Source organism: Salvelinus fontinalis, chromosome 4, assembly GCF_029448725.1.
Source record: "Salvelinus fontinalis isolate EN_2023a chromosome 4, ASM2944872v1, whole genome shotgun sequence".
NCBI classification, from domain to species: domain Eukaryota; kingdom Metazoa; phylum Chordata; class Actinopteri; order Salmoniformes; family Salmonidae; genus Salvelinus; species Salvelinus fontinalis.
This window is the reverse complement of record NC_074668.1, coordinates 21,791,734-21,819,178: the sequence shown is the minus strand read 5'-3', so window position 1 is coordinate 21,819,178 and position 27,445 is coordinate 21,791,734. Positions and strand designations below refer to the sequence as shown.

Genomic DNA, 27,445 nt, shown 5'->3' with positions numbered 1-27,445 from the left:
AGGTGGCAACATCTCTGCGTGCCTGGCAGATATCTCAGCTTGGATGTCGGCCCTCCACCTCAAGCTCAACCTCTACAAGACTGAGCTGCTCTTCCTCCCAGGGAAGGCCTGCCCGCTCAAAGATCTCTCCATCACGGTTGACAACTCCACGGTGTCCCTCCCAGAGTGCAAAGAACCTTGGCGTGACCCTGGACAACACCTTGTTGTTTTCTGCAAACATCAAAGAAGTGACTCGCTCCTGCAGGATCATGCTCTACAACATCCGTAGGGTACGACCCTACCTCACAGAAGAAGCGGTGCAGTTCCTAATCCAGGCACTGTCAACTCCCGTCTGGATACCTGCAACTCGCTGTTGGCTGGGCTCCCCGCTTGTATCATCAAACCCCTGCAACTTATCCTGAACGCTGCAGTCCGCCAGGTGTTCAACCTTCCGAAGTTCTCCCAAGTCACCCCGCTCCTCCGAACACTCCACTGGCTTCCAGTCAAACCTTGCATCCACTACAAGACCATGGTACTTGCCTACAGATAGGGCTGTGGCGGTCATGAAATGTTGTCAGCTGGTCATGCAAAAGACTGCCGGTGCCACGGTAATTGACCTTTAATTAACAAACACGTTTAGCATCTCTTGGCCTCAACACAACGCTGTTGAGCACCTTTGGAATATTTGTATTTAAAAAAAGTCTAAAACCAATTTAATGTACACCATCACAATAAATCCATTATTTATTTTAGGCAGGTCTAGAGAAACATTATGATATGAAGAAAATGTATTTCAGGTGAACAGACTGAGTTGGCCTCCTGTATATACATGTTATCTGACTTGTTCAATTAGCTGACAAGATATGCTTATAAGTCCTGTGTCAGTATTTTTTTTATATTCTTTTACAGTAAGAAGAATAGAAAGAAGAATAGAATAAAATAGAAAGGATATTTTTCCCATTACAGAGCGAGTGTGCATATGAAGAGGCTATGTTGAGTGTAAAAGTATTCATTTGAAACAGGTCCTACATGCTAGATTTAGACTTACATGCTGACCAGACCGGACACGTCGCGTGCGCCGCAAAATAAATTTAGAAATCCATGTTATTCAATTATTGCGCCAACGAGCATCTGTGACGCCAAGGGCTAAAATAGAAGTCGTTCCTATTTCTGACGCAGATCGCGCTGAAAGTCATCTCCTCATTGGTTTATAGAAGCAGGTACCCACGTGCCATCTCCTCATTGGTTATACCCACGTGGGTGATTGAAAGATGAACTTTGTTGCCGGTTGTCGTGGTAATACAATGAAAGTTTAGATGTGATCCCCATATAAGTTCAAAGGTGAAAAAGCCTGGAAGGAGGAGAGATGACTAGAAACGATTCGGTTGGCCGTTATATGTGTGGATTCATTGTCGGGGTAGAGGTCCTTGTGCATTTCAGGTAAAATAACAACTCAATGTTTATATCCCAGGACAAATTAGCTAGCAACAGCAAGCTAGCTAAATGGGACAAATTAACGTTAGCTAGCAAGTGCAAGCTAACTTGCAAAATTGACATACATGTTTAAGGCTTTTTGACCTGTCCCCAAATTAATTTGTTTTGATATTTTAACCTGCGTGTCGTGATCGCGTTTGGTATGGGGGGGCAAAATAAATGTATGCACGATAGCGCATGCGCGCAGCTGGTTTGGGTTCCGTGTTATTTGGCAACTTTAGTTGTGAATGATACAAACCTTAGAAAGTCTTAGAAAACATATCATAACATATCATTCTGAAAATATTCAGACCCTTTGACTTTTTCTACATTTTGTTATGTTACAGCTTATTCTAAAAATTGATTTAAATTGAAACTAATTCTCCATCTACACACAATACCCTATAACAACAAAGCGAAAGCAGTTTTTTAGAAATACCTTATTTGCATAAGTATTCAGACCCTTTGCTATGAGACTCAAAATTGAGTGCCGGTGCATCCTGTTTCCATTGATCATCCTTGAGACTAATCTACAACTTGAATGATGTACACTAGTGGTAATTCTTTACCTGGAGTTTTTCCTTGTTGTAGGCTACTACTTTTTCCACTTTTAGTATTGAAATCTTTGGTTTACTAAACTACTCTCTTAGCACATGGCCTCACCTGTGAATCCTTAAAGAGATGGGTGGGGCTAAGGCTTAAGAGGGTGTGAACGATGCTGAATGGGTGTAGATGAAGAAGAGTCATTTCCTCAAAAGTGGGTTTACAAATTTATCAACTTTCAAAGCAGAATTACTTTCCCATTGTTCCTCAACTGCAGTCTATGATATACCATTTTCTAGCTCTGAGTCTCTACTTTTATCCAATGTAAAAAACAGAATTTCAAATGTTGCTACATAAGACCGAATCGAGGTGGTCGGTCACATATATGGGCTGCATGGTGCGACTATAGGCTATTGATGATTTGAGAAAGTAGCAAATAAAGCTTGCACTCTGTTCCTTGCCTCAGGCTGCACAGCTGTTCTCTCGTCAAGGGATCATATTTCCACCCATCAGACTGTTCTCAATTTAATCTTGTCTTTACTAATATGTCAAATTAGTTTAATTTTAGAATGGCACATTATCAAATGGGCAGGAACAGGGGAAAAAAGATGTGTCATCTGTATGCACTCGAATAGCGAACGGAGGCCAAGCGCTTTCCCGCCGGTCCGTTTTGTAGGCTAATTTGATTTTATAGCAGAGCGTGTGTTTAACATGAACAGCTGAGAAAGAAATATAACAACACTTATTTCACTCCATGCATCAACCACTGTTTGAGGAGCATGCTCTCGCTGCACGACAGGTGATATTCCGCCCAAACTCTGTATGCCATGGGCTCTCCAACCATGTTCCTGCAGCTACCCAGTGCTTAATTTGGGAAACCAAGTGAAATCTGTTTGGGAACATCGATATGTTTTCCCAACAAAACAAAATTGACTAAACTGTGGGCTCCAGAAAGGAATAAAGGAGAGTGAGGAAATGGAAACGCATGATGGTGAGATATTCTGTATAGCTAAAGGTAATGTGTCACATAATTCATTATGAAAATATAAAAAAATTACCTATTACTAGGCTATTCAAATTCACTCATGTTAGGCTAACTGTAAGCCGCCCTACCTAATCAATGAACCAACAGCATTGCCTAGGGCTATACGTTCTCTCCCAGACTCATGGATAGAAATTTTAGAGCATAAGGTAACCAGTCCATCTGGTATGCATAATACTCCACACTCAAAGGCAATTACTCAAATTTTGGAGCATAGGCTAAACCAATTATGTTTCAAAGACATCTTAAAATCAGTTTTGTTTTATGTTTTTCTGTCATGCGTAATATGCGATAGGCCATGTATTATATAACGGCATAATCATAATTTTTTTTCGGGCTGGTTTTTTCCAGGCTCATAGGGCCTATGCAGAAGCTCTAATACGCATATGCATGTTTTGAATGAATCATCGCCTTAAAAAGTGCTGTGCATTTCATTGTTAGGCTTTGAAACAACATCCACAACAACCATGTTTCAATCTGCATTTGAACTTTTCTTCAAATGGATTCTCACAGTGGAGGTGAGATTAAAAAGCAAGGGTTTGAGCATAGCCTGAAGGTATGGATGAAGGAATGCTGATCAAATGAAGGAATGCTGATCGTTTAAATCTTGACTGGGGACTCACACAAGCTGATGCCTCTGATGCCTCACACAAGCACAACCTGCAGCTAATCACTCCGATGAAAACAAGAAAAGTCATCTCTAATAATAGCCTAATATGATGAAGTCCTATCATATTTGATTTATTGAACAACACATAAGGTACTAGACCTGCTAAAATCACACAGCTCACCCATGCCCCCTGAAAGAAGCACATGTTCAGAGACTAGGCTGTTATTCCCTCATGGTTTTACTTTTCAGGATTGGCTGCTAATCAACATCCTCTTGGGAAAAGCGAAAGAACAGTGTGGTGTTCATGTGTTGACAGAACTAGTGGAGTCCTCTACTGTACACAGAAAAGGGACAGGACAGAGAACTGCATCGGTTGAGGAAGAACACAATGCTCCCCTGGGCAGGTTCTTCAAAAATAAAGTCCCAGAGAGCCCGTAATCCTGTCTGATTGATACTGGAAGACACAGCCAACCACACACAAATTGTTAGCCACACACTGCTACACACACACTGACCATCTGGTGTCGGCCAATGTGTGCCCGTAACATTCCTGAGGGTATTGTTGCCTAACTCACTTGACCTCCGGAGACAGGACCTCCATTTCAACTACAAAGAAAGATGGGCAGGGGGATTTCTAGAGGAGAGGACAGACAGTGAACTAATTCAAATTAATATGAAGACCTCCCGGAGAGACACTGATGCACAGCACTGCTTTGACAGCCATGCGAATAGAATCCAGTTGCAGCTGACCTCATGAGAAAAGTGTTTGTTGAAGATATACTTCACACTTTAGTTCTCTCTTGTACTTTTCCCAGATAACATATGCAGGAATATCGGCTACTTCATTCAAATGATGAAGAATAATGACTCTGTGCTCAAGGCCTACCCTCTGTGTGCCATGCAAAATTCATGGAATGCATATAAAAAATTCATAACTACTCATCAAGACTCATCCTCAGAAAAAGCATGACTATATATATAGCCACAGGTAGACCCAGAGTTACCTCTGCTGCAGAGGATAAGTTCATTAGAGTTTCCAGCCTCGGAAATAACAGCACAAATAAATGCTTCACAGAGTTCAAGTAACAGACATCTCAACATCCACTGTTCAGAGGAGACTGCGTGAAATCAGGCCTTCATGGTCAAAATGCTGGGGGGGAAAACACTACGAAAGGACACCAATAAGAAGAGACTTGCTTGGGCCAAGAAAAACAAGCAATGGACATTAGACCGGTGGAAATCTGTCCTTTGGTCTGATTTTTGGTTGAGTCCAAATTTTAGATTTTTAGTTCCAACCACCGTATCTTTGTGAGACGCAGAGTCGGTGAACGGATGACCTCCGCATGTGTGGTTCCCACCGTGAAGCATGGAGGTGGTGTGAGGGTGCTTTGCTGGTGACACTGTCAGTGATTTACTTAGAAATCAAGGCACACTTAACCAGCATGGCTACAACAGCATTCTGCAACGATAAGCCGTCCCATCTGGTTTGCGCTTAGTGGGACTATCATTTGTTTTTCAACAGGACAATGATCCAACACACAACACCAGGCTGTGTAAAGGCTATTTGACCAAGAAGGAGAGTGATGAGTGCTGCATCAGACGACCTAGCCTCCACAATCACCTGAGCTCAACCCAATTGAGATGGTTTGGTATGAGTTGTACCACATAGTGAAGGAAAAGCAGCCAACAAGTGCTCAACATATGTGACCGACCAGCTCAAATCGGTCTTACAGTTGAAGTCGGAAGTTTACATACACCTTAGTCAAATACATTTAAACTCAGTTTTTCTCAATTCCTGAAATTTTATCGTAGTAAAAATTCCCTTTCTTAAATCAGTTAAGATCACCACTTTACTTTAAGAATGTGAAATGTCAGAATAATATTAGAGAGAATGATTTATTTCAGCTTTTATTTATTTCATCACATTCCCAGTGGGTCAGAAGTTTACATACACTCAATTAGTATTTGGTAGCATTGCCTTTAAATTGTTTAACTTGGCTCAAACGTTTCGGGTAGCCTTCCACAAGCTTCCCACAATAAGTTGGGTGGATTCTGGCCCAGTCCTCCTGACAGAACTGGTGTAACTGAGTCATGTTTATAGGCCTCCTTGCTTGCATGTGCTTTTTCAGTTCTGCCCACAAATGTTCTATAGGATTGATGTCAGGGCTTTGTGATGGCCACTACAATACCTTGAATGGGGCGGCAGGGTTAGAGCATTGGACTAGTAACTGAAAGGTTGCAAATTCAAATTCCCGAACTGACTAGGTACAAATCTGTCGTTCTGCCCCTGAACAGGCAGTTAACCCACTGATCCTAGGCCATCATTGAAAATAAGAATTTGTTCTTAACTTCTTATGGCTGCAGGGACAGTATTGAGTAGCTTGGATGAAAGGTGCACAGATGTGCCCATAGTAAACTGCTTGCTCCTCAGTCCCAGTTGCTAATATATACATATTATGAAGGCATTTTAATTAATTATATGAAGAGTGCCTTGGTCCTCCTTTCTTTTTGATGACCAATTTACACCTTTTACCAAAGAGCACCTTCTATCTAACAAAATATACTATTGTGTACCTTAGTAGCGCTTCCCTTCCTCCTCTATATACATATTATTATTCGTATTGGATAGAAAACACTCTGAAGTTTCTAAAACTGTTTGAATCATGTCTGTGAGTATAACAGAACTAATGTAGCAGGCAAAACCCTGAGGACTTTTGGGGGGGGGGGGGGGGGGGGGGGGGGGGTCCCAATGACATTTCATTGGGACACCAGATTTCTAAGGGACTTGTTTGCAGTTCCTACCGCTTCCACTGGATGTCACCAGTCTTTGGAAATTGGTTGAGGTTTTTCCTTTTTGTACTGAAGAAGTACGGCCATCTTAAATGAGAGTCACTTGAAGTAAATTGTTTGAGAGAGGCACATTACCAGAAAAGTTGCGTCAGTTTGTTTTCTTTTTGTATTGAACACAGATCATCCCGTCTTCAATTTGATCGATTATTAACGTTTAAAATACCTAACGTTGTATTACAAAAGTAGTTTGAAATGTTTTGGTAAAGTTTACATGTATCTTTTGAGATATTTTGTAGTGATGTTGCGCAAGTTGGAAGCTGTGTTTTTCTGGATGAAACGCGCCAAATAAATTGACATTTTGGATATATATCGACAGAATTAACCTGTTTGGGCTGCAAGGGGCAGTATTGAGTAGCCAGATAAAAGGTGCCCATTTCAAACGGCCTCGTACTCAATTCTTGCTCGTACAATATGCATATTATTATTACTATTGGATAGAAAACACTATCTAGTTTCTAAAACCGTTTGAATTATTTCTCTGAGTGAAACAGAACTCATTCTGCAGCACAGTTCCTGACCAGGAAGTGGAAAGTCTGAAATCGATGCTCTGTTCTTCTTCCTGCCTATAAATGGGCACGAGACCTATTAGTATACATGCACGTCATACACCTTCCCCTGGGTGTCAAGAGGCTGTGAGAGAAGAAATGAGGTGATTCTCTTGGTCTGAGATGGAACACATCATCTTGGAATGACATGTCCCCCATTTTCGGTACTCTGAAGAGCGCGAGGTGGACAGTGGGATTGCCTTTTGTTTAGCTGCCGTTATAGGCGACTATTATCTCCGGCTTTGATTTTATTTGATACATGTCACCATATCATCGTAAAGTATGTTTTTTCAATATAGTTTCATCAGATTATTGAACATTTTTCGGGAGTTTTGCCGTGTTCCGTTCTCTTCCGTTTGTTGACATGGAGAGCTTTGTGCCACTAGGCTAGCGCGCTTGCTAAATGAAGAGGGAAAGTGTCCGTTCTAAATCCAAACAACGATTGTTCTGGACAAAGGACACCTTGTCCAACATTCTGATGGAAGATCAGCAAAAGTAAGAAACATTTTATGATGCTATTTCATATATCTGTCGTAGTCGTCGGCGCCCAAGTGTTTCTGGCTATTGTGGTAAGCTAATATAACGCTACATTTATTTTTCACTGTAAAACCCTTGATAAATCGGAAATATTGGCTGGAATCACAAGATGCCTGTCTTTCATTTGCTGTACACTATGTATTTTTCAGAAATGTTTTATGATGAGTAATTAGGTATTTGACGTTGGTGCCTGTAATTATTATGACTGCTTTCGGTGCAATTTCTGATTGTAGCTGCAATGTAAACTATGATTTATACCTGAAATATGCACATTTTTCTAACAAAACATATGCTATACAATAAATATGTTATCAGACTGTCATCTGATGAAGTTGTTTCTTGGTTAGTGGCTATTTATATCTTTATTTGGTCGAATTTGTGATAGCTACTGATGGAGTAAAAAACTGGTGGAGTAAAAAAAGTGGTGTCTTTTGCTAACGTGGTTAGCTAATAGATTTGCATAGTGTCTTCCCTGTAAAACATTTTAAAAATCGGACATGTTGGCTGGATTCACAAGATGTGTACCTTTCATATGCTGTATTGGGACTTGTTAATGTGTGAAAGTTAAATATTTAAAAAAATATATCTTTTGAATTTCGCGCCCTGCACTTGAAGTGGCTGTTGTCATAAGTGTACCGACGCCGGGCTGCAGCCATAAGAAGTTAATCGAACAAAAGGACCATTTGTCATGTTTATGGGACATATTGGAGTGCCAACAAACTAAGTTCGTCAAAGGTAAGGTATGAATTATATTTTTATTTCTGCGTTTTGTGTCGTGCCTGCAGTGTTGAAATATGCTACTCTCTTTGTTTACTGTTGTGCTATCATCAGATAATAGCATCTTATGCTTTCGCCGAAAAGCCTTTGTGAAATCTGACATGTTGGCTGGATTCACAACGAGTATAGCTTTAATTTGGTATCTTACATGTGTGATTTAATGAAAGTTTGATTTTTATATCATTTTATTTGAATATGGAGCTCTGTATTTTCCCTGGCTATAGGCCAGGTGGGACGATTGCGTCCCACCTACCCCAGAGAGGTTAAGGAGAGGTATATCTATAATTCCATGTGTATAACTTGTATTATCATCTAAATTTATGATGAGTATTTCTGTTGAAACGATGTGGCTATGCAAAATCACTTGATGTTGTTGGAACTGGTGAATGTAACGCGCCAATGTAAACTCAGATTTTTTGTTATAAATATGAACTTTATCAAACAAAACATGCATGTATTGTGTAACATGAAGTCCTATGAGTGTCATCTGATGAAGATAATCAAAGGTTAGTGATTAATTTTATCTCTATTTCTGCTTTTTGTGAAAGCTATCTTTCGCTGGAAAAATGGCTGTGCTTATTGTGGTTTGGTGGTGACCTAACATAATCGCTTGTAGTGCTTTCGCTGAAAAGCATATTTGAAATCGGACACTTTGGTGGGATTAACAACAAGATTACCTTTAAAATGATATGAAACACATGTATGTTTGAGGAATTTTAACTGACTTACCTAGTAAAATAAAATAAAAATGAAACTTTGTTGTCCTTTAGCAATTTTGCCACAACTTTGGAAGTATGCTTGGGGTCATTGTCCATTTGGAAGACCCATTTGCAACCAAGATTTAACTTCCTGACTGATGTCTTGAGATGTTGCTTCAATATATCCAGATAATTTTCCTGCCTCATGATGCCATCTATTTTGTGAAGTGCACGAGTCTCTCCTGCAGCAAAGAACCCCAAAAATATGATGCTGCCACCCCCGTGCTTCACGGTTGGGATGGTGTTCTTTGGCTTGCAAGCCACCCCCTTTTTCCTCCAAACATAACGATGGTCATCATGGTCAAGCAGTTCTATTTTTGTTTCGTCAGACCAGAGGACATTTCTCCAAAAGTACGATCTTTGTTCCCATGTGCAGTTGCAAACCATAGTCTGGCTTTTTTTATGGCGGTTCTGGAGCAGTGGCTTCTTCCTTGCTGAGTGGCCTTTCAGATTATGTGAATATAGGACTCGTTTTACTGTGGATATAGATACTTTTGTATCTATTTCCTGCAGCATCTTCACAAGGTCCTTTGCTGTTGTTCTGGGATTGATTTGCACTTTTCGCACCAAAGTACGTTCATCTCTAGGAGACAGAAGGTGTCTCCTTCATGAACTGTAACTATCTGCACTGACCCTTTTTAATTAACCTTGACTTGTGGAGGTCTACAATTTTATTTCTGAGGTCTTGGCTGATTTCTTTTGATTTTCCCATAATGTCAAGCAAAGAGGCACTGAGTTTGAAGGTAGGTCTTGAAATACATCCACATGTACACCTCCAATTGACTCAACTGATGTCAATTACCCTATCAGAAGCTTCTAAAGCCATGACATTTTCTGGAATTTTCCAAGCTGTTTAAAAGCACAGTCAACTTTGTGCATGTAAACTTCTGACCAACTGGAATTATAAGTGAAATAATCTGTCTGTAAACAATTGTTGGAAAAATTACTTGTCATGCACAAAGTTGATGTCCTAACCGACTTGCCAAAACTATAGTTTGTTAACAAGAAATTTGTGGAGTGGTTGAGAATGAGTTTTAATGAGAATGAGTTTAAAGTGTATGTAAATTTCCAACTTCAACTGTATGTAGCAAAATTTGAAATTGTGTTTTTTACATTGGATAAAAGTGGAGACTCAGAGCTACAAAATGATATATCATACACTACAGTTGAGGAACAACGGGGGAAAGTAATTTTGTTTTAAAAGTTGATAAACTTGTAGACTCACTTTTGAGAAAATGGCCTTTAAAATGTTTTGGGTCTACTACTGGAGGGACCTTCTACAGCCATTCAGCATCGTTCACACCCTCTTAAATTTTAGCCCCACCCATCTCTAAGGGTTGATCTGAGCTTTCTGTAATAACAGCAGCAGTCAAGCACCCCTGTAAAGACTATTATACACAGATTCAAAATAGCTACTGATAACAAATGTGTATTAAGTGGTTGTGACCCAGAGACTCCTGACCATTTATTTTGGGACGGTTCTTATGTCAGATGAGTTTGGAGTGAGTTAGAAGATCTTATTTTAAAAGAAACTACTATTAATGTTAATTTGAAAGACTCTGATATTCTGTTAATTTTTAATGGCAGATTCTTTAACCATAAAATTCAGTGTGCGGAGAACAAACCCCTCTTAACATTAAGATAATTTCTAAATAATATTTCAATTCTATCAGTAAGTGTAAAAACAAAACAAAAATGTTGACAAATTGAAAATGTACCATCTTGATATGTAATACCCCTGTCTTAGGTTTAAGTACTCTTGTTTGTATATTTCTGTTTTTGTATTTGTTTGGTTCATAATAATAATACAAAATGTATCAATTTTTAAAAAGCAGTCTAACTTGCTAGATACTTCCAAACACAAATGAGAGAACAGCACAGTGACCATTTTACTTGCCCTGGAAGAGCTGGTTAGGCTGTTTTCATGTCATCCAGAGCGTTGGTGACTAACTGTGCTGCTGGCAACTATTTAATGACTCAATTTTGCTGACATTTACAGACAGTGGCCATATTCAACTGGGTTGAGCATTCGTGAATTCATCAGTTATTCTGTGCTCTTGTCACGATCGTCTTCTTGAGAGAGATTGGACCAAGGCGCAGCGTGTGCAAAATACATATTTTATTGAGAAGAGAGAGAAAACACAAAACGAACACTATATACAAACTAACAAAACAACAAACGACCGTGAAGCTAAATAACTTAAGTGCACAAACAAGCAACAAACGTTCAACATAGACAACTACCCACAAAAGCCTACTGCCTATGGCTGCCTTAAATATGGCTCCCAATCAGAGACAATGAATGACAGCTGTCTCTGATTGAGACCCAATCTAGGCAGCCATAGACATAACTAGACAACCTCACTCTTCTCTACCCCATACACATACAACCACCCTAGACTAGACAAAACACACAAAGACAACACACCCCAACTCACGCCCTGACCAACTAAATAAATAACAGAAAAAGGAACAATAGGTCAGGAACGTGACAGCTCTGGAACAATCAGATGAGTCTTTAAGACATGTAGCTAGCTAGCTAAACAATGAACCACAATCCCAATTTATGACGTTACTACCCTGCATGAATCTGCAAATGGCTCTGAGATATGAATAATAAAATCATACACGTAACGCTAGTTAGCAATACACGTTAACTTGAAATGAAATTACTTTCAAAATTATAAACGTGCAATATCTGAAAATGTAGCTAGCTAGGCTATCTTAGGCGTCTGAAATCTGAGTAGATAACCAGAGGGAATTCACCAGCTAGTACGTCTATCAACAGTTGTTGCATTGACATTCTATTGAAATGGGTACTTGCATTGTGGAGTCTCTTGTCAAGACATGTAGCTAGCTAGCTAAACAATTAACCATAATCCCAACCCATGACGTCACTACCCTGCATGAATCTGCAGGTAGCTAACCAACCAGGTTGAATGTTTGCTAGCCAACATTAGGCTATAACTAGTCAAGCAAATGGCAGAGATAATGAGTGGTTTATGTTCAAGTTTATGTTCAAACAGCTCTCCTGTGAAGTAGTGACCCGCGGCATACGCCTAGTTTCCTGAAACTGGTCATATATGTGGGAACTCCTTCAAAACTGTTGGAAAAGCATTCCACATGAAGCTGGTTGAGAGAATACCAAGAGTGTGCAAAGCGGTCATCAAGGCAAAGGGTGGCTACTTTGAAGAATCTCAAATACAAAATATATCTTAATTTGTTTAACACCTTTTTGGTTACTACATGATTCCATGTGTTATTTCATAGTTTATGTCTTCACTATTATTCTACAATGTAAATAGTAAAAATAAATGTGTCCAAACTTTTGACTGATACTGTAAGTATTCAGATCCTTTACTCGGTACTTTGTTGAAGCACCTTTAGCAGTGATTACAGCCACAGGTCCTCTTGGGACGCTACAAGCTTGGCACACCTGTCTTTCTCTGCAGATCCTCTCACAATCTGTCAGGGTGGATGGGGAGTGTCACTGCACAGCTATTTTCAGGTCTCTCCAGAGATGTTTGAACGGGTTCATGTCAGGGCTCTGGCTGAGCCAATCAAGGACATTCAGAGACTTGTCCCGAAGCCACTCCTGCGTTGTCTTGGCTATGTGCTTGGGGTCGTTGTCCGGCTGGAAGTTGAACCTTCACCAGAGTCTGTGCTGAACGCTCTGGAGCAGGTTTCCCTCAAGGATCACTCTGTATTTTGCTCCGTTCATCTTTCCCTTGATCCTGACTAGTCTCCCTGTCCCTGCCGTTGAAAATCCCCACAGCATGATGCTTTCCACCACCATGCTTCACTATAAGAACGGTGCATGTTTCCTCCAGATGTGACACTTGGCATTCAGACCAAAGAGTTCAATCTTGGTTTCATCAGACTAAAGAATCTTGTTTCTCATGGTCAGAGTCCTTTAGGTGCCTTTTGGCAAACTCCAAGCGGGATGATCAATGGAAACAGGATGCACCTGAGCTCAATTTTGAGTCTCATAGCAAAGGGTCTGAATACGTATGTAAATGTGATCTGTTTTTTATTTTTTATAAATTTGCACAAATTTCAAATTTTCGATTTGTCATTTTGGGGTATTGTGTGTAGATTGATGAGGGAAAAAACTATTTAATCCAGTTTAGAATAATGCTGTAACGTAACAAAATGTGGAAAAAGGATACTTTCCGAATGCACAGTATTTCCTGCATCAAATCACCCCACGATACCATCCCCCATTTCTACAGGCGCACACATCTACATATACCCAGGCGCATATCCATGGACTTGAAATAAACCCCCCTAAAATAATTTTTCTAAATCTGGCAACCCTGTTTAGCTTTCGCACTGGTATTTAGGGTGATGATCTGTGAGGTGATAACATTATTTGCTTTGTGATTTGTCAAAAACTGTAAACAACTTGTAAAAGTAATGTGCTCCGGATCTTGTGTATACTGTAACAAGTACATTGAAGATTTGTAATATGCTGAAAAGGGTCCGAACTAAGTCCATATTTTTAGGGCATTGGGAGCAGCCATCTTTGACTTTGTTTCTTTGCGTCTTATTAGTGAATGGCATTCTGGGATTAGGGAGTTTTTGATTGTCAAACAAATATGGCTGCCATCAAAGAATTTAGCTGCTGTTACCTTAGCTGACACATATCTCTTTTTTAAACAATATTACATCTCCCTTGTGCTCACCAGAGATACATTGTAAACAAGTATTGATGTTAGATCGCTAACTTATGTTTAGGTTTTTGTCAGCGCAACAGGTTATTTAGAATGGTTTATGGAATGAATTTGGCTGTGGATGTGTTCCTTGTGATGCTTGGATGATGAAGTTCACATTTATCTTTCACAATAAAATATAAAATTGAGGAATAAATGTATGAAGATCTTTATTTCCCATCAGTACAAAGCATTATTTAGATGCTTTTCAAACAACAATGCTGTTTAGATGTGTTTGTTGCATCATATCTTCTGTTGCTACTGTTCCAATCAGATATTTGCGATGGTACGCTGCAGGGACCACTCAACAATGCTCACAAATATGTGATCGGATGCGTCAAAGGGTTAAAAAGTGATTTAAGGTGATGAGCAAAGGTGACAGAGGCTTCTAGAAAAGTCAGAGATCAAAGAAACCAGGGGGTCCTGGGTCCTGAGCGAGAGCAGATGGTGTCTAGTACAGTAGTAGATAGCTACGTACCTCTCATTCCCTGGCTGGAACTCGGACAGCAGTGAGGGCCGGCGGCGGTGGGGCTGAGCCAGGTGTGAGCTGTAGTCCCGAGAGTGAGGGTGGTAGTCCACCAGTCCCACATCCTGAAAAGCACAAACGCAGCAACGCATGAGAGCACACCAGAAATCTTTGATCGATCTGAGAAAAGTCTATGATAGCGTGCCTCTGTTAATTCACTCATTCTCTCGTTTTCTCTCTCTTCATCTAGCTCTTCCTTCCTGGTCATTACATTATCATCGTTTCTCTCCATTTACCTCACACACATGATAGTGGCCATTCCTCTACACCTGTGCCTCTCTCACTGAGCTGAGGCTGACGGAACTAACTGTGGGTTGTGGACTGTCCATCTGCCCTCATCTTCTCCTCAACGTGATGACAAGTGGGAGTGGAGGGATTAACAAGCAGGGGCAGCTGTGGGGATCCTGGGGGGTAACCCTAGGATTCCCTCCTTACAACAGAGAGAAACTCACACCGACACAGGATGTCAAGCCACGAGATGAACCTACTTACTAACTAGGGGCCTCTTCTGGGAAGACAAGACACATATCCCTCTGACCCGTTCAAAAAACAGTCATGGCAATTAAGAAATGAGGGAGGACATTTGAGCATAATGGAGAAACCTAGAAAATGATTCCACCATGAAAACATTAACTTTCAATTCAAACATCTAATAAGGGAGCAGGTTCTAGGGCTGCATATCCTTTGTGTGCATAACAGCGTAGCCACAACAGTGTAGTTACTCAGTGCAGGATAAGACTGTTGACAAAATGACAGCTAACCTAAGGGAGCCAGGGTAACATCTACATGTAAATCATTATACACTGAGCTTTCATGTGAAGGCGCTAAGTACCAGTGTTCCTGTCTCCAGCTAGTTTGGTCCAGGGTTTCCCAGGGCTCTTACCGTGTGTGCCCGTGCCAGCTGCAGCGGTAGACTGGCAGGGTTTGGCAGGTGGCGGATGTCCACAGCCCTCCGGCCCTGAGGCACGGACTGGGGGTGGGAGGACATGCTGGTGCGGCCGCTTCCTCTACAGACTGGATGTTGGTGGGGCTGCAGAGCAGGCGCGGTACATCGTGGGTTTAGTCCTGTAGACAGCGACCTGTAGGGAGAAGAGAACGGCATGATGAGAAACTAATCACATACAAGTCAGGACAGTTGACCAACCCAAATCAAGCCAGTTTGAAGTCATACGTCCTATCAGTTTTGGTAGTCTTAGGCACAGATATCAGCTTTCTGCAGAACAATAATAATCCTTCTCGCTGTATGTAGATTGAGAAGGGTTAAATGCTATTTGGCCACCAGCTCTTTTGGACCAGTTAGAGATGAATGTGTCAGTGCATCCTGGGTATAAGAGTGTCAGCACCTCTCTCCAGCAGCTGCTAGCATTTCCACTGTTCCTGATGGAGGGGGACTCAGATCTTGCCCCTGCTTGGCCAGATACTTGGCTCCCTGGACCTGCCTGCCTACACACTGAATGGCCTTCTGTCCCTCGCACTGGAGGAGTTATGTCTATGAAAAGCTAGGCAAAGTCAAAATGCTAGTTGATAACCTAATGCCCAGGGTTTAACAGGGAAATAATTACACTATGCTAAGCATGGATTTTCCAACACCAATTAAGTTTTAACGCCAAGGACATATCACCAAACGGCAGCGAGTGCACTTCTAGTGTGGTTGAGAGATGGATTCAAAATGGAGTGATACGACGAGTGCTCTGTGCTGCTTGAGTAGGCTTCTCCCCCACAACCACTTTGGAAAAGCTCATGAACAAGATCTCCTATCCTTCACGGTGATGAAGAAATAAAAATAAAGAGAGTGGGAAGAGAGAGGCATAATCCTCTTACTGTTTTCATGCCTATTACAATACACATTAATGAGAGAAAATAGATTGCTATAAAACACAGCAGCATATATCCTATAAAGCAGATATTTTTTGAAGCGGTGAGTGTTTACAGTACCAGATCCCCTGAAGTTGAGCTGGGCGATATGGACAAAAATCCAAATTGCAGTAAATTGCCTGAATTGATGCGCTAACCAGGGTTGCCATGTCTGCAGTTTTCCCGCTAATTGGGCTACTTTGAAAACAATATCGCGTGTGTAAATGTATTGGTCGCCATGCCATGTATCTATTTCACTGTGTCCTGCTGCTGACTATCAGGCAATGAGGCAGGCTGTTGCTGAGTGAGTGGTGGGGAGGGCAAGTTCATGCTGAAAGAGCACTCCAGAATGCAGCTTAGTCCACTATTGACTGAGTCACATGAGTGAGAGAAGACAGAGCAGCACGTGCGCACGTCATGACAACTTTTTACCAGTTGTTGGTAGGTTATTAACTTGACATTATGCGCAAGTGGACATTTGAAATGGAAGTTGTGCAACTCCCTCGTGTGCTTCTATTATGGAGGAAAATCCTCAATGAAACTCACATTAATTGTGGAGAACGATACATTTGCATCAGTCGGCAATCAAGTAGTCTATAATTGTATATGCTAATGTAGGCTACAATTTGATACAATAAATATATGTTGAAATGACTATATCACTTGAGATTTTGCAAATCAAATGTGTCACTTGTGTAGCCTACCTGGACCTGGCAAACACATTTTTTAAATACGTTATAACTACAGTGTATTGTTGTAGTAGCCTTCTGTTATCACACAATTATTTATGGCCAAGTTTAGTTAATTAAATTGGAAGTTGTTGACAAGCATATTCATTTCATATACAGTACAAGTCAAACATTTTGGACACACCTACTCATTCAAGGGTTTTTATTTTTACTATTTTCTACATTGTATAATAATAGTGCAGACATCAAAACTTGGAAATAACACATATGGAATCATGTAATAACCAAAAAAGTATATAATAAAAATATATTATATATTTGAGATTCTTCAAAGTAGCCACCCTTTGCCTTGATGACAGCTTTGCACACTCTTGGCATTCTCTCAACCAGCTTCATGAGGTAGTCACCTGGAACGCATTACAATTAACAGGTGTGTCTTGTTGAAAGTTACTTTGTGGAATTTCTTTCCTTAATGCGTTTGAGCCAATCAGTTGTGTTGTGACAAGAACATGCTATCTTCTGTATACCACCCCTATTTGGTAAAAGACCAAGTCCATATTATGGCAAGATCAGCTCAAATAACCAAAGAGAAATGACAGTCCATTATTACTTTAAGACATGGTCAGTCAATCAGGAAAATTTCTCAAGTGCAGTCACAAAAACCATCAAGTGCTATGAAGAAACCGGCTCTCATGAGGAAGAGGAAAGGAAGACCCAGAGTTACCTCTGCTGCAGAGGATGAGTTCATTAGAGTTACCAGCCTCAGAAATTGCAGCCCAAATAAATACATATCAACATCCACTGTTCAGAGGAGAATGCGTGAAAAAAGCCTTCATGGTCAATTGCTGCATAGAAACCACTACTAAAGGGCACAAATAAGAAAAAGAGACTTGCTTGGGCCAAGAAAAACAGACAATTCAAATTAGACCGGTGGAAATCTGTCCTTTGGTCTGAGTTTAAATTTGAGATGTTTGGTTCCAACCGGCGTCTCTCTGTGAGACACAGTAGGTGAACGGATGATCTCCGCATATGTAGTTCCCACCGTGAAGCATGGAGGGCGAGGTGTGATGGTGTGCGGGTGCTTTCCTGGTGACAAGGTCAGTGATTTATTTAGAATTCAAGCACACAACCAGCATGGCTGCCACAGCATTCTGAGGAGATATGCCATCCCGAATGGCGCAGCGGTCTAAGGCACTGCATCTCAGTGAAAGAGGTGTCACTGCAGTTCGAATCCAGGCTGCATCACATCCGGTAGTGATTGGGAGTCCCATAGGGCGGCACACAATTGGCCCAGCGTCGTCTGAGTTTGGCCGGGGTAGGCCGTCACTGTAAATAAGAATTTGTTCTTAACTGTAAATAACAGGAATATCATTTGTTTTTCAAGAGGACAATGACCCAACACACCTCCAGGCGGTGTAAGGGCTATTTGACCAAGAAGGAGAGTGATGGAGTGCTGCATAAAATGACCTGGCCTCCACAATCACCCAACCTCAACCCAATTGAGATGGTTTGGGATGAGTTGGACAGCAGAGTGAAGGAAAAGCAGCCAACAAGTGCTTGGCATATGTGAGAACTCCTTCAAGACTTTTGGAAAAGCATTCCAGGTGAAGCTTGGTTGAGAGAATGCCAAGAGTGTGCAAAGCTGTCATCAAGGCAAAGTGTAGCTACTTTGAATTATCTCAAATATAAAACATATTTTGTTTTATATTTAAGATTTGTTTAACAATTTTTTTGGTTACTACATGATTCCATGTGTATTATTTCATAGTTTTGATGTCGTCATTTATTCTACAATGTAGAACATTTAAAACATATTAAGAAAAACCCTTGAATAAATAAGTGTCCAAACTTTTGACTGGTACTGTATATGTAATTAATATTTCATTCAGTGATTGAAATTATGGCCCCTTCCTCAGTAGCCTATTCCAGCAGGCTATTGGGAAAAACAAGCACTTCTTGTCACGAAATCGCCACGCTATTCATGTTGAATAAGTTATTCTGTTAATTTGAGCTAAGCAAGCTGCTAACTCGTTCAGTTTACATCTTGCCTAGGCTACTATAGACTATCTGAAATAAGATGTAGGCAAATCAGGGGCTACAGGCTATCTGCATCTATCTAAGCAAACCATGGAAAAGTTTAATTACAATCATGAACCCAGATTTTTGTATGTAGCCTATGACTATTGAACTGTCAAGTCAATCTTGCAAATGGGCCATTTATAACTGTTTCTAGTGGTAACATCTGGTTTGTGATAGCCAATCTACCACGGCTAACTGTATCCAGACACTCCGTGTTGCGTCATGCTAATGAACAGCCCTTAGCCAAGGTATATTGGCCATATATCATACCCTCTCGTGCCTTATTGCTTAATCATCAGTCAAACGAGTTAAATCAACATCCACCAATGGGAAATGATTTGGCGAGTTCTCTTGCAACATTCAAATTTGTTTATTACTTGATGTCGCAATAAATATTGCTTCTAATGTCATTAGTTACGTTGATATTCCTTAATTGGCTCAATAACGTTATGGAAAAAGGGCTTATTGTATAAATGTGGCAAATCCTTCTGTGGGAAAAAAAATTACAGAGCAGAGGACATTGGATTTAAGTGAACTAGTGGTTAATTTGAAACAATCCTTATCAATAACCTAAACGTCTCAAATACGTGGCTGGGTGGTTATAAAAGATGGCAGAATAGAGTGAATGGAGTGAAACGAAACTGAAAGATCACTTTTAGATTCAGACATTCACACACACAAAACACTGTATTTGAGACTGGGAGTAGGATACTCATTACATGTGACTCTTGCCAAAATAGGCATTAGGACCCTTGCCATTTCTCTGGGCCTCTGAGGAATGAAGACCCTGGTAGCTCATGTTTCACCACTGCTCTACAGTCTACACATGGAGGGATGGTGTGTATGGCAGCCAGCACTATGGCATAACATGATGTGATGCTACAGTGTAATGGCTTTGAGCAACCACCCAAACCAGATCTCTCTCGCATAGATACTACTAGGCCTAAAAAGTTGCAGCTGTAGATCTGAAAACAGTACAATATCACTTCCCAGTAGTCAAGTGATCATGAAACCCTACTCCAACCTGCTATGCCTAGGCTATATCAGTTCTCCATTTCAGTTTCATCTTACTTTATGAACTAAATGCTACACAGACAATTGAATAACATACAGTAGGCTATAACAGAGGTAATCTTCAGTTAGCTGATTAAAAAACATCTGTTCAAAAAGTTTCAAAACCATAAAGCACAGAGCACAGTATGTCTATGAGGGACTGGTCAAAAACAAACAATGTACCAGCCTCATTAACTCAGCAAAAAAGAAACATCATCTCACTGTCAACTGCCTTTATTTTCAGCAAACTTAACATATGTTCGTACAAACATTTACACAAGATTGAACAACTGAGACAATGTGAACAAGTTCCACAGACATGTGACTAACATAAATGGAATAATGTGTCCCTGAACAAAGGGAGGGGGGGGGGGGTAACAGTCAGTATCTGGTGTGGCCAACAGCTGCAATAAGTACTGCAGTGCATCTCCTCCTCATTGACCAGATTTGCGGGTTCTTGCTGTGAGATGTTACCCCACTCTTCCACCAAGGCACCTGCAAGTTCCAGGATATTTCTGGGGAGAATGGCCCTAGACCTCACCCTCCGATCCAACAGGTCCCAGACGTGCTCAATGGGATTGAGATCCGGGCTCTTCGCTGGCCATGGCAGAACTGACATTACTGTCTTGCAGGAAATCACGCACAGAACCAGCAGTATGGCTGGTGGCATTGTCATGCTGGAGGGTCATGTCAGGATGAGCCTGCAGGAAGGGTACCACATGAGGGAGGAGGATGTCTTCCCTGTAGTGCACAGAGTTGAGAATGCCTGCAATGACAACAAGCACAGTCTGATGATGCTGTGACACACCGCCCTAAACCATGACGGACCCTCCAGCTCCAAATCGATCCCACTCCAGGGTACAGGCCTCGTGTAACGATAAACGCAAATCCGACCATCACTCCTGGTGAGACAAAACCGCAACTCGTCAGTGAAGAGCACTTTTTGTCAGTCCTGTCTGGTCCAGCGACGTTGGGTTTGTGCCCATAGGCGACGTTGTTGCCGGTGATGTCTGGTGAGGACCTGCCTTTACAACAGGCCTACAAGCCCCCAGTCCAGCCTCTCTCAGCCCATTGCGGACAGTCTGAGCACTGATGGAGGGATTGTGCGTTCCTGGTGTAACTCGGCAGTTGTTGTTGCCATCCTGTACCTGTCCCGCAGGCGTGATGTTCGGATGTGCTGATCCTGTGCAGGTGTTGTTACACGTGGTCTGCCACTGCGAGGACGATCAGCCGTCCGTCCTGTCTCCCTGTCTTAGGCGTCTCACAGTACAGACATTGCAATGCATTGCCCTGGCCACATCTGCAGTCCTCATGCCTCCTTGCAGCATGCCTAAGGCACATTCGCGCAGAAGAGCAGGGACCCTGGGCATCTTTCTTTTGCCGTTTTTCAGAGTCAGTAGAAAGGCCTCTTTAGTGTCCTAAGTTTTCATAACTGTGACCTGAATTGCCTGCCGTCTGTAAGCTCTCAGTGTCTTAATGACCATTCCACAGGTGCATGTTCATTAATTGTTTATGGTTCATTGAACAAGCATGGGAAACAGCGTTTAAACCCTTTACAATGAAGATCTGTGAAGTTAATTGGATTTTAACTAATTATCTTTGAAAGACAGGGTCCTGAAAAAGGGACATTTCTTTTTTTTGCCGAGTTTATATGACTTCTCATTATGCCCATGCTGCTATCTCCCTGACTTTCACCATTTACGACACATTGGGAAAATCATAAATGGATACTGCTCGCGTCCTCTCTCCTCGCCTCCTTCTCAACACCCATTGGATGAGAACGATAGGGTTGGGCAGTATCCAGATTTCCATACCGTGCCTGTGCCATCCCGGGATATACTGTATTACAGGGGGTGCAATTATTATTTTTTTAAGCGTAAAAAAGCACCAAAAATGTCACTTGCCAGAATGCTAACAAAATGCTAACAAATACTAATGAATTCTCATTGTAGATGCAAGGTAAATGCTAAACAAGCACATACAAAGATTTACTACTAGTACAGACAACCCAGCTCATAAAGTTACGCAAGTATATGAAAACACAGTTAACAGGATGCACAAAACAAATATTAGGCAGCAGGCAGTGGTGAAAAAAGTACCCAATTGTCATATTTGAGTAAAAGTAAAGATACCTTGATAGAAAATGACTCAAGTAAAACGTGAAAGTCACCCAGTGAAATACTACCTGAGTAAAATTGTAAAAGTATCTGGTTTTAATTATATTTAACCTCTCTGGGGTAGGTGGGACGCAATCGTCCCACCTGGGCAATAGCCAGGGAAAATACAGAGCGCCATATTCAAATAAAATGATATAAAAATCAAACTTTCATTAAATCACACATGTAAGATACCAAATCAAAGCTACACTCGTTGTGAATCCAGCCAACATGTCAGATTTCACAAAGGCTTTTCGGCAAAAGCATAAGATGCTATTATCTGATGATAGCACAACAGTAAACAAAGAGAGTAGCATATTTCAACACTGCAGGCACGACACAAAACGCAGAAATAAAAATATAATTCATGCCTTACCTTTGACGAACTTCTTTTGTTGGCACTCCAATATGTCCCATAAACATGACAAATGGTCCTTTTGTTCGATTAATTCTGTCGATATATATCCAAAATGTCAATTTATTTGATGCGTTTCATCCAGAAAAACACAGCTTCCAACTTGCGCAACGTCACTACAAAATATCTCAAAAGATACATGTAAACTTTACCAAAACATTTCAAACTACTTTTGTAATACAACGTTAGGTATTTTAAACGTTAATAATCGATCAAATTGAAGACGGGATGATCTGTGTTCAATACAAAAAGAAAACAAACTGACGCAACTTTTCTGGTAATGTGCCTCAAACAATTTACTTCAAGTGACTCTCATTTAAGATGGCCATACTTCTTCATTACAAAAAGGAAAAACCTCAACCAATTTCCAAAGACTGGTGACATCCAGTGGAAGCCGTAGGAACTGCAAACAAGTCCCTTAGAAATCTGGTGTCCCAATGAAACCTCTTTGAAAAGACAGTGACCTAAAAAAATATATATATCTGAATGGTTTGTCCTTGGGGTTTTGCCTGCTATATAAGTTATGTTATACTCACAGACATGATTCAAACAGTTTTAGAAGCTTCGGAGTGTTTTCTATCCAAATCTAAATCTAATAACATGCATATCTTATATTCTGGGGATGAGTAGCAGGCAGTTGAATTTGGGCATGCTATTTATCCAAAAGTGAAAATGCTGCCCCCTACCCCGAAGAAGTTAAGTATCAAAATGAAATGCAATTGATAAAATATACTTAAGTATCAAAATTATAAATCAATTCAAATTCCTTATATTAAGCAAACCAGACTGCACAATTGTATTGTTTTTGAAATGTACAGATAGCCAGGGGCACACTCCAACACCCAGACATAATTTACAAACAAAGCATGTGTGTTTAGTTCGACAGCAGGGATGACCAGGGATGTTCACTTGAAGTGTATGAATTGGACCATTTTCCTGTTCTGCTAAGCATTCAAGGGTGTCAGGGAAAATGTATGGAGTAAAAAGGACATCATTTTCTTCAGGAATGTAGTGGAATAAAATAAAAAGTTATCAAAAACAGTAAAGTACAAGTACCCCCAAAACTACTTAAGTACACCACTGGCAGCAGGGATCTTAATCCAGGAGGGGGATTGTCTCCTGCTGTTACCAAAAAGCTTGATCTTGCAAACTAATGTTCGCCACCTAGCTAACATTAGCAAGTTGGCAAAACCCAGCTGGAGAAAATGTATTTGAGATTGGTAACTTAAATAGTTATAAGATAAATAGCTGGCAAACATTAGTAGTGAATTGCATACATTAGCTTGATGACCTCACTTAAATTGCGCTGCAGGAGTGACGCACCTCAAATCTCGCATTTTGCTCATTGTGCTTCTTTGCAAACAAACACACGTGACCGGCTCAAACCGCTGTTTTGGGAAACAAGTACCGGTAAGCTTCAAAATGTAAAAGCTCCATAATTAAAAATGATCTAGCGGGTGATCTGCTTTATCTATTATAGTGCACAAGTTGACTGCAGGTATTTATTTAAAAAGTACTAAATGCTAACTAGCGCACTGAACATTTTGTACAGTTTCTAAACTAAACAACACAAGCATATAAAGTACCTCAAAAACACTACTCACAGTTTGATGCATGCATAAAACAAATATTAGCCAGCAAGTCTCTTGATCCAGGAGGGGTTTCTCTGCTGTTACCAAGCAAATGCTTGATTTTGGATGAAGCTAACCACTTAGCTAGATAGCTGCTAAATTAAAAAACCAAATGCACAACTGCAGAGCATTTAGCACATTTTAGACAACTTAATTGTTATAAGATATCTCGCTGGAAAACATTGTTGTGAATTTTATACTGCAATTAGATAACTTGGCGCATGCTGCACGACAGTGAGTGACTCACAAGGTTCCGGTCTCTTGTCGTTGTGTGCTTGTAAACAAACACCACGTGACAGGAAACTACCATGAGCAACATCATGTTCTTTATCTACTAACGTATGGCACAATTTGACTGCAGGTATTTACTTAAAAAATAACTACAAATGTTCAAAATAATAATAAAAAAATTCTAAGTAATAGTTTCAACGGTATTCAAGTTATTGAAAAACCACGCCGTGATTTTTTCCAAATATCCCGTTATACAGTATATAGGGTATTCCATCCAAGCCTACAGAAAGCCAGAGGTCCCTGCCCTTTAACCTTCTCCTTCAATGAGTTTTGCGGAAGCGAGGAGAGAGGACGGGCGGAGTATGCAATTGAGCTTCTCTTAATGAGGAGCAATATCTGGCCTTCCTTCCTGTCTCACTATCTGCCACACAGTTTAATTTGATTTCACAGTCACGCAGCAGCATGAAACCCTGAGCGTGGTTGTGCTAGTGAGGAACAGTGGGGCTTTATGCACACACAGATGCCATGAGACGAGACAGGCACACAGCGGTCTCACACCAGTCTCCTGGTGCCTCACTCACTCTAACTGGCATAACACATAGATCAATCTCCAATTAGATACTTGAAGCATTACAAGCAACATCTGCAAAGTCCCATTCTCAAAGACCCAAGTTTATATAATTCTCTTATGATCAAACCTGCAGAGCTTGAATACATTTTTATAAAAATAAAAAAATGTATTCCCAGCCGCCTTCCCCGCAGGAGGCCTTTTGCCTCTTGGTAGGCCGTCATTATTGGATTATAGGCAGTAATGTTAACCTAGATCATTTCAAAACAAATTATTTCCTAATATCCATATCAATACTGGAAACAAACATTTCAACACTGTCTTTTTGTTACATTTTAGAATGAATGTGAACAGCGTCTTTTTATAAGACTGGCTATATTAGTGGTGTCACGATACCAATATTTTACACCAGGCCAAGTATCATATCACGATATTGAGTAAAATCGCGAAACTACGGGGGGGGGGGGGGGTTAAGTGGCCTAGCATCCTGTTCACCCCTCCCCCCTGACGCTTGTTCCCAATTTTAAAACGTTATGCGCATGTGCTACACAAACAACCTGTCAGTGCACATTTGTGGCCTGCTGGAGGTCATTTTGCAGGGCTCTGGCAGTGCACCTCCTTGCACTAAGGCGGCGGTACCGGTCCTGCTGCTGGGTTGTTGCCCTCCTACGGCCTCCTCCACGTCTCCTGATGTACTGGCCTGTCTCCTGGTAGCGCCTGCATGCTCTGGACACTACGCTGACAGACACAGCAAACCTTTTTGCCACAGTTCGCATTGATGTGCCATCCTGGATGAACTGCACTACCTGAGCCACTTGTGTGGGTTGTAGACTCCATCTCATGCTACCACTAGAGTGAGAGCACCGCCAGCATTCAGACCAAAACATCAGCCAGGAAGTATAGGAACTGAGAAGTGGTCTGTGGTCACCACCTGCAGAATCACTCCTGTTTTGGGGGGTGTCTTGCTAATTGCCTATAATTTCCACCTTTTGTCTATTCCATTTGCACAACAGCATGTGAAATTTATTGTCAATCAGTGTTGCTTCCTAAGTGGACAGTTTGATTTCACAGAAGTGTGATTGACTTGGAGTTACATTGTGTTGTTTAAGTGTTCCCTTTATTTTTTTGAGCAGTGTATATAAAAACAAAAAAAATTGGTGAACATATCTGAATCGGCTGATATTAGCTAAAAATGCCAACATCGGCATCGGCCCGATGTCTAGTTTAACGCCGATGTGCAAAACCGATATCAAAGGTCAATGTGTGTGTGTGTGTGTGTGTGTGCGTGTGTTTGTTTATTTAACTAGGCAGGTCAGTTAAGAACAAATTCTTATTTACAATGATGGCCTGCCCCGGCCAAACCCAGACGACGCTGGACCAATTGTGTGCGCCCTATGGGACGGAATTTTAAATATCAGTTATTGGTATTGTTTTTTTGGGGCAAGGAAAACAGGAAGGTTGCTAGATCGAATCCCCGAACTGGTAAAAATCTGTCATTCTGCCCCTGAACAAGGCAGTTGTTCCTAGGTCGTCATTATAAATAAGAATTTGTTCTTAACTGACTTGCCTAGTTAAATAAAAAAATATTCTGAAATGGATAAAATCTACACACAATAACCCAAATGTATGAGGAAAAAAATGAAACAAATTTACATAAGTATTCACACCCTTTGCAACTCGAAATTGAGCTCAGGTGTTTGGAGTCCACCTGTGGTAAATGCAATTGATTGGACATGATTTGGAAAGGCACACTCCTGTTTATATAAGGTCCCGCAGTTGAGACAGTGCATGTCAGAGCAAAAACCAAGCCATGAGGTCGAAAGGACTGTCCGTAGAGCTAAGAGACAGAATTGTGTCGAGACACAGATCTGGGGAAGGGTAGCAACAAATCTCCGCAGCATTGAAGGTCCCCAAGAACACAGTGGCCTCCATCATTCTCAAATGGAAGAAGTTTGGAACCACCAAGACTCTACCTAGAGCTGGCCGCCCCTGGCCAAACTGAGCAATCAGGGGAGAAGGGTCATGGTCGGGGAGGTGACCAAGAACCCGATGGCCACTGACAGAGCTTCAGAGTTCCTCTGTGGAGATGGGAGAACATTTCAGAAGGCAACCATCTCAGCAGCACTCCACCAATCAGGCCTTTACGGTAGAGTGGCCAGACCGAAGCCACTCCTCAGTAAAAGGCACAACAGCCCACTTGGAGTTTGCCAAAAGGCCCCTAAAGGACTCTGACCATGAGAAACAAGATTTTCTGGTCTGATGAAACCAAGATTGAACTGTATGGCCTGAATGCCAAGTGTCATGTCTGGAGGAAACCTGGCACCATCCCTACAGGGAAGCATGGTGGTGGAAGCATCATGCTGTCGGGATGTTTTTCAGTGGCAGGGACTGGGAGGCTAGTCAGGATTTGAGGGGAA

At 41.2% G+C, this 27,445-nt stretch overlaps 1 protein-coding gene across 11 annotated transcripts in view; it reads right to left on the bottom strand.

Annotated features, from left to right (window-relative positions):
* Positions 1 to 27,445, bottom strand: part of LOC129853338 (nuclear receptor corepressor 2-like) — a 191,610-nt gene that overhangs the window by 123,042 nt on the left and 41,123 nt on the right. For all 11 annotated transcript variants that reach the window (XM_055919266.1, XM_055919277.1, XM_055919274.1 and 8 more), the window contains exons 2-3: positions 15,236 to 15,431; positions 14,305 to 14,417 (exon numbers count right to left, since the gene is read on the bottom strand). In XM_055919266.1, the coding sequence (XP_055775241.1) occupies positions 14,305 to 14,417; positions 15,236 to 15,340 (218 nt within the window). In that variant the 5' untranslated portion in view covers positions 15,341 to 15,431. The remainder of the gene's footprint in view (positions 1 to 14,304; positions 14,418 to 15,235; positions 15,432 to 27,445) is intronic.